The sequence below is a fragment of the Entamoeba dispar genome, genomic scaffold, assembly GCF_000209125.1.
Source record: "Entamoeba dispar SAW760 scf_1105229462477 genomic scaffold, whole genome shotgun sequence".
NCBI classification, from domain to species: Eukaryota; Evosea; order Mastigamoebida; family Endamoebidae; genus Entamoeba; species Entamoeba dispar.
Genome location: NW_001855212.1, coordinates 1 through 7657, shown reverse-complemented (window position 1 = coordinate 7657; position 7657 = coordinate 1). Strand labels below are relative to the sequence as shown.

The following is a 7657-nucleotide window of genomic DNA, read 5'->3' as shown; positions in this document are numbered from 1 at the left end:
TAAGAAGAATAAGAAAGAAAAAGTCAAAAAAGAAGAAAGAATCACTAAATAAATAAATTTAATTAAACATGCTTGAGTTCTATGAACAATTTGGGACATTAGTATTTATTATCACTGCATCATTTATTATTAAAATTATTTGGTTTAGAGGGATTGTAAGAGAAAGTAGTGGGTTATTAATGAAAATAATGTTTAATTTAACATTTCCATTTGTTATATTAAAAGCATTAATTAATACACATAGTTTAGATATTGAATCACTTGCAATGTTTGTGTCAGGATTTATATTTCAAATAAGTATTGGATTAATTTCTTTCATTATATTTAAATTTATAATAAAAAATGGTATTGCATGGCAAGTTGAATTTGGTGGATGTATTGGATTAAATATTGGACTTTTTTTATTTCCAATATTAGAAACATTAGATCCTATTAATGGGGTTACACATGCTATTTTATTTAATATTAGTAATGATGTTGCTTGTTATTTAGTTCTTAGACCTTTATTTGCTTTAATTGAAAATAGTAAAGATAGTGATGATGAAAAACAAAATGAAACGATTGATATTCAAGTAGAAATGAAAGAGTCTCAATTAACAGAAAATGAATTAAAAAGTGATGACGAACGGAAATCTTTTGATAATGATTTGTTTGATATTAAAGGAACTCCAACTCTAGGAAGTTCAACTATTGTTCCACCAAATGAAGAATCAGTAATGAGAACATCACTAGATTTATATCCAAACAAACCAACTGATTTTATTAAATATGGACAAAAGAAAACACTAAGAAATGAAAAACAAAAATGGAAAGAAATTATTAAAAAAATTATTATCTCTTTGATTACTTGTGTACCTTTATATGTTATGCCAATTGGTTATTATATTGGTTTAAACAATATTAAACTACCTCGTTTTATTAATAAAATTATTATTACAATATCATCAGGAAATACTTTAATGGCTTACAATTTATTAGGACTCTTTTTTGAATGGAAAAATTCTTGGCAAACTACTAAACTTGCTCTTCAAGCTCTTATGGTTCGTTTAATAGTTGGAATATCTATTGGGGTAGGTTTATATTTCGCACTGTCTTCATACATCACTCAATTAACTAGACTAACAATTACATTATGTTGTGTTTGTCCAGCACCATTATTAAGTATTATTTATAGTGTAGAATATAATGTTACTCGATTAGATGTGAGTGCTGCAATTGTTAGTTTTTCTGTAGTAACTAGTTTCATTACAGTATTCATTCTTACTACTTTATTGTCTTCTTATTAATCATAATTTATTATTAACTAAATTTTAAAGGTTTTGACAAGAAAATGCATAAACCAAAACGAAGAACTAATGACATATAAACCATATCATCTTTATTCTTTCTTTAAACAATCTTGATTTAATTAAAAAGATAATAGTTTATAGTAAAAATTTACTTCTTTATGAGGTAGAATATTCTATGTAGAATCAACTAATGATTCTAAAGTTTATCAATGGCAAACAACTTCATTCTTTTATTAATGATAATAAAAAGAAAAAAACAGAAAGAAAAGGAAGATTGAAAGTTGTACTGAAAGGAAATGTTATAAAAATATAAATGAAATTATCACAAGAACTGTTTAAATAAAAGGGTAAAAAAAATAGTCCAGAAGAAAAAATCATAATGAGTGAACAACGTGAAAAGGTTATCAATGAAATTATAGATACAGAGGTAAGTTATTTAAACTCATTAAGTGAATGCCGTGCTTTTTATTGGGATGATATGCGTTTAAGAAAACCTAATACAATGGTTGTTCCAATGGAAAAAGTTGATGAAATATTTATTGGATTTGAAGATACTATTATTGTTTCTCAATATTTTTGTACATTACTTAAAGATTTAAAGAAAGAAAATAAACACTATACAAATATTCAAGATGCATTTATTAAAGCTGCTCCATTCTTTCTTTATATGAGAGAATTTATTGGTAATAATTCTCATGCACTAAAAATTGTAAATAGTTATAAAGATAATAAAAAAGTTGATTGTTATTTTGAACAAATACGACAATGTTTACCTACAAAACCACAATTAGATTTAGGTTCAATGTTAATTATGCCAGTACAAAGAACACCACGATATGTATTATTATTAAATGAAGTTTTAAAACATACTGATAAAGAAAAATCTCTTGAAACTTATCAAAATGTAGAAAAAGCTTATAACATAATGAAGGATGTCGCATCACAAGTGAATGGATATATTCCAGAATTTGATCGAATACAAAAATTACGTATTGTAAGTGAATACCTAGAACCTTCTTTACGAGAGAATTGGTATTGTAAAGGAAGAAGTGTTATTGAAATGAATAAAGATGCATTATGTGGATTAGTTTATTCAATAACAACAGATTATATTGTTATTGGAGAAAGAAAAGCAAAGAATATAACTGTACCTGTAAAAACTATTTCATTATTCAAACCTCAAATTCAAAGTACATTAAATTTTGGTATTACTATTACTTCACATGATAATAAAAAAACTATTACATTATCCTTTGCTTCACAAGAAGAAGTTAACCAATTTATTAATAAATTATCTAATATTGTTATTGGGTGTACAGAAGAAATTTATCAAACATTAGGAAAAAAGTGTTGTGTATTTTGTCATAAAGCAAATATTTCAACTAAATGTCCTGTTTGTAATAAAACTGTTTGTGATGAATGTAAAAATGATAAATCATGTTATTCATGTCAATTTGAAAATATAAGAATTGAAATGAACAAAAAATACTTATACGTACCAAAAGACCCTATTGTTATAAAATCATTTAATCAATTGTCTCAGAGTATGAAAGAAAAGGAGATGATCCAAGACATGTATGCTGAGTTAGGTGTTAATCAACCTAAACCTACATCAAATGAAAAAAGAGTTGATCCATTCACTGCATTTTTACAAGGAGATCAAAAAATAGACACAGAATTCTTTTTAAATTTTACTAAACAAGCTGAAGAAAAAAGAAAGAAAGAAGAAGAACAAAAAATACTTGAAACGTTAAAAGGCAATACTTCAACTAATAATAATACTACTGTTTCTGACAATATTCCTCCTAACACCCAAGAAACCACATTAAATCAACAACCTCCTAGTCAAAACATTAATAATTTAAATCAATTACCACAACAACCTTTTACTGTTCAACAACAAGTCCCTGGACAGTCATTCCAACAACAACAATATCAAGTAAATTATCCTCCTAATACCCAAACATATCAACAACAAGTTCAACAACCATATTACCAACAAATACCTCAACAACAATATTACCAACAACCAGTCCAACAACAATATTATCAACAACAACCCCAACAACAATATTATCAACAACAACCCCAACAACAATATTATCAACAACAACCCCAACAACAATATCAAATGGGATATGGTCCTACTACTCAGACATATCAACAACCACCCCAACAACAATATTACCAACAATATCAAGGATATGACCCAAATTCTCAGATGTACCAACAAATGGGATATCCAAATTATCCACAACCAAACTATGGTTATTCTCCTTATGGATATTAATTTATTGATAAAACTTTTAGTATTCTAGTATTTGATCTTTAGACCTCTTAACTTCACTGTTGTTTCAAATAAAAATTCTCGGAAGAATAACTATTGACTCTCTAATACTCTTTTCTCATTTTCGTTTTTCTTCTACTAACTATCTTTTCTTTTTGATTGGTGAATATCGATGGGGTATTAAATCGTATGGTTTGTGAAACAATTACTTGTATTTTTAGAACTTTTTGAAGGGAATATCTAATTTTTGAAAAGGGAGAACTCAAAATAGGCGGTACAGCTTCAAATCTTAGAAAAAATGGTAAAAAAAAGATTATCAGTTGTCTGGACACTAAAGAGAGATCTTTCTACTTTCCTAAAATTCTCAAACCCCCCTCGAAAAAAAATCTAATTGTTCCGAAGAATAACGAAGGAAAGAGTTTTTTAATAAATAGGAAAAATGAAAAAGAAAAATAAAAAAAAGAGGATTTTGAATTCGTTAAAAAAAGATATAAGATATAAATAGAACATTGAAATATAAAAAGAGCACAAAGAGTCATCTACAAATGAAATTATTAAAACAAGAAGAAGATATGAAAACACATGAAGGTAGTTTAATTAAAGAAAGTAGAAGTGAAGGTCTATTATTCTTTAGAACAAAAAATGAATATAAAGATTTTTATGTTATTCAACAAGGAATTTTACTTTCATTTTTAAATAGTTATTGTTTAATTAAAATTAAAAAACAAAAGAAACAAGCACTTGTTACTTCAGCCTATCCTATTGTTACTCAATTAGATTTTGGTAATGAAGAAATTGATGTTCAAGAATTAGCTGATTCTATTTGTAGACCAATTTATGAAGATGAGTGTAAGTTAGTTAATAAGAAACAAACTGCAATGAGAAGGTTTGAAAAGAATAAAAAAGTATTTGTTCAACATCTTCTTATTGATATGTTAACTGAAAAAGGTTTTTATTTTGAATCAAAATTAGCTAGAAAAACTAATAAAACATTTAGACTTGAACGAATTGAAAAAATTTATTATGGAGGTCGTTTAATTATGAATTTTAATGATTTCTTAGAAAGGGGATATGCTGTTAATTCATACCTTAATTCTCAATTCAAAGATAGTTCTTCTGCTATCATCCCAAAACAATCAAAAGGTCTAAGTGATCTTATTTTAAAAGAAAATCTTTATAGCCAACCAATTTTTAATTAGAATGTTTTTATTTCCTTCTTGTTTTAATTTATGTAACATTAACTGAATGATTGACAAAATCTTTGAACTTCTTGATTTATTTCTTATCAATTCTTTTCTTTTTATTCATTTTTCTTGTTTTGAAAAAAATCGTTTTCTTTTTCTTTTTTTCTTTTATTATTTCTTATTATAATTATTTTTATTGTTTTTTTATTATCATTCAAAATATTCACTATAAATAGTATTTTTTATTATTTTCTTTTGTTTAAACTCCATTTTCTTTTTTTTTTTATTTCTTCTAAATACCAAATATTATTTTTAATTAAAATTCAAAATATTAATTATTATCCTGCTCTCCTTGAATTTTTCTTGTTTTTTATTCTTCTTTTTGTTGTTTTTAATATCAATCCCAATTGTTCCATTATTTTACTTCTTCATCTAAGTTAATTTGTTTATATGATGATAATCATATTACTATTGATGGAAATACTAATCTTACATTTACAGAAGATGTTAAAAAAAGATTTGAAGCATATAATTGGAATGTATTAAAATGTAATGGAGATGAAGTAAAGAAATTGATGCAGCACTTGTTTTAGCAAAAGCATCAGATAAACCAACTCTTATTTGTTGTAAAACTACTATTGGACTTGGTATGCCAAATAAACAAGGTACTTGTAAAGCACATGGAGAACCACCAGGAACAGAATTAGAATTAATGAAAAAAGCATATAGAGTTACAGAAGAATTTCATATTGAAGAAGATATTTATTCAGTTTATCATGCAGCATCAGAAAGAGGAAATTTAAAACATAAAGAATGGAAAAAAATGTATGAAGAATATAAAAAAGAAGAACCAGAACTTTCAAAAGAATTTGAACGAAGACTTAAAAGAGATATTTCAAGTATTTCAGAATTATTTAAAGAAGAAATTAAAGAAGATGAAAAAGGTGAAGCTACAAGAATTAGTTCAGGAAAAGCATTTAATGAAATTGCTAAAAAATTACCAGAAATAATTGGAGGAACTGCTGATGTTGGAGGAAGTGTTAAAGTTGTACTTCCAGGAGTACCATTCCATGAAGATCCTAAAGGAAGAAATATTCATTATGGAATTAGAGAACATGCTATGGGAAATATTGTTAATGGAATGAATATATATGGAGGATTAATTGCATATGGATCTACATTCTTTGTATTTAGTGATTATTGTAGACCAACTATTAGATTAGCAGCACTTTCACATTATCCATCAATATTTGTTTTTACTCATGATTCTATTGGAGTAGGAGAAGATGGACCAACACATCAACCAATTGAACATCTTCTATCATATAGATCAATGCCTAATTGTGTTGTTATTCGACCATCAGATGCAAATGAAACACGTGTAGCATGGAAAATAGCTATTGAAAGAAATAATGGACCTACTCTTTTGATTTTGGCAAGACAAAATAGTAAAATTATTGATAGAACAATTTTTGCATCATCAGAAAATTTAAGAAAAGGAGGTTATGTTTTGAGAGATTATGGAACACCACAAGTAATTCTTATGGCTTCAGGAACTGAAGTAGATATTGCTATTACTGCAGCAGAGAAACTTCATAAAGAAGGACTTGGTGTTAGAGTTGTTTCCCTTCCATCATGGGAATTATTTAATCAACAACCTGTTGAATATAGAGAATCAGTTCTTCCAAGAAAGATTCATGCTAGAGTATCAGTTGAAGCTTCATCAACTATGGGTTGGGAGAAATTTATTGGAGATTGTGGTGTTGCTGTTGGAATGCATTCATTTGGAGCATCAGCTCCAATCAACAAATTATATGAGAAATTTGGTATTACTTCAGACAACGTTGTTGAAGCTGCACACAAATCAATCGAAAATGTTAAGAATTGGTAATTTGATTATTCTTCATTTTTTTATTTTTTATTTTTAATTATTTCAATATTCATTTTAATTATTTTATGTTTCTTTTTATCTTTATTAGTTAAATTAACTTTTGTTTCTTTTTAATGAATTTTGTTGTTATTTCAAAGTATATTCAAATTAAATAATTGATAAATCTTTTGATTACTATTAAAGTAAATGAAAAATCAATTAAAAAAAGTATATCATGGAAGGGAAGCATATTTTGATTGTTTCTTTCTTTGAATAAAGAACATAAAACCACCATAAACAATAACAAATAATGCTCCAATGATAAGAATACAAATTAAAGAAATTAAGAAAATGATTCTTGATAGTTCAAGATCCTTTTCTTGTTCAAAATTAATTTAGATATAATAAATGACAAAAGAAAGGAATTAAAAGAATGAGGATGAAAATGGATTAAATGAAATGATAAGAAGAAATGATATAAAATGTAAACTGATAATAAAAAAAATGGAATAGAATAAAATGAATGAAGAAGTAATTGATTAGATTAATTATTCTTCTTTTGAAATTAAGGGAAGTCTATTTATTGGTTAATGTGTTTTGTTTATTTGAAATTGATATTACAAACATTTGTTTTTTCCATATTTCAATTTTAGTTTGTTTTTTAGTACGTGCATTTGCAGGACTTGTACCTGGCATTATGACATATTTAATATTAGGTAATTCTTTAAAGAATTTATGATAAAGTTTTGAAGGTCCTTGACCATTGAAAAGAACTGTTTTAATTGTTGGATGTTCAAGTAATAATTTGTTTATTTTATTTGGTTTTACCTCTTTTATATCACTATCTAAACTACCTTTTCGTTCACATTGACAACACACATCCCATAATGCAATTTGACATGATTTTATTAGTTCAATTCTTTGTTCATATCGTGGTGGAACACTCCCCATTGATTTTATTGATGAAATAATTGACCAGAAACAATTTTGTGGATGTCCATAATATTGTTGTTTTTTGAGTGATTCA

The 7657-nt window shown here is 26.2% G+C and overlaps 5 protein-coding genes across 5 annotated transcripts, besides 12 other annotated features; 4 read left to right on the top strand and 1 right to left on the bottom strand.

Moving 5' to 3' along the window:
• The first annotated feature begins 45 nt into the window (after positions 1-45).
• Positions 46-67: a sequence feature (AT_rich).
• A 1-nt stretch (position 68) lies between these two features.
• Positions 69-1286, top strand: EDI_242100 (uncharacterized protein; the record flags this gene model as incomplete). Its single annotated transcript, XM_001739833.1, has 1 exon — positions 69-1286. One exon carries the CDS (start codon positions 69-71, stop codon positions 1284-1286), a length of 1218 nt encoding a protein of 405 aa, XP_001739885.1.
• Positions 318-344: a sequence feature (AT_rich).
• Positions 814-835: a sequence feature (AT_rich).
• Positions 914-936: a sequence feature (AT_rich).
• Positions 1280-1315: a sequence feature (AT_rich).
• A 353-nt stretch (positions 1316-1668) lies between these two features.
• Positions 1669-3579, top strand: EDI_242090 (Rho/RAC guanine nucleotide exchange factor, putative; the record flags this gene model as incomplete). The annotated part of the gene is made up of 1 exon (XM_001739832.1): positions 1669-3579. The coding sequence occupies one exon, from the start codon at positions 1669-1671 to the stop codon at positions 3577-3579; it is 1911 nt and encodes a 636-aa protein (XP_001739884.1).
• Positions 3298-3414: a microsatellite.
• Positions 3580-4121: 542 nt separating the features above from the next.
• On the top strand, positions 4122-4775 carry EDI_242080 (uncharacterized protein; the record flags this gene model as incomplete). The annotated part of the gene is made up of 1 exon (XM_001739831.1): positions 4122-4775. The coding sequence occupies one exon, from the start codon at positions 4122-4124 to the stop codon at positions 4773-4775; it is 654 nt and encodes a 217-aa protein (XP_001739883.1).
• Positions 4265-4301: a sequence feature (AT_rich).
• Positions 4776-4854: 79 nt separating the features above from the next.
• Positions 4855-5054: a microsatellite.
• Positions 4908-5051: a microsatellite.
• Positions 5055-5061: 7 nt separating the features above from the next.
• Positions 5062-5102: a sequence feature (AT_rich).
• Positions 5103-5409: 307 nt separating this feature from the next.
• On the top strand, positions 5410-6651 carry EDI_242070 (transketolase, putative; the record flags this gene model as incomplete). Its single annotated transcript, XM_001739830.1, has 1 exon — positions 5410-6651. One exon carries the CDS (start codon positions 5410-5412, stop codon positions 6649-6651), a length of 1242 nt encoding a protein of 413 aa, XP_001739882.1.
• A 17-nt stretch (positions 6652-6668) lies between these two features.
• Positions 6669-6737: a microsatellite.
• Positions 6738-7017: 280 nt separating this feature from the next.
• Positions 7018-7158: a microsatellite.
• A 48-nt stretch (positions 7159-7206) lies between these two features.
• EDI_242060 (uncharacterized protein) lies at positions 7207-7581 on the bottom strand (the record flags this gene model as incomplete). Its single annotated transcript, XM_001739829.1, has 1 exon — positions 7207-7581. The coding sequence occupies one exon, from the start codon at positions 7579-7581 to the stop codon at positions 7207-7209; it is 375 nt and encodes a 124-aa protein (XP_001739881.1).
• Positions 7582-7657: the final 76 nt, after the last annotated feature.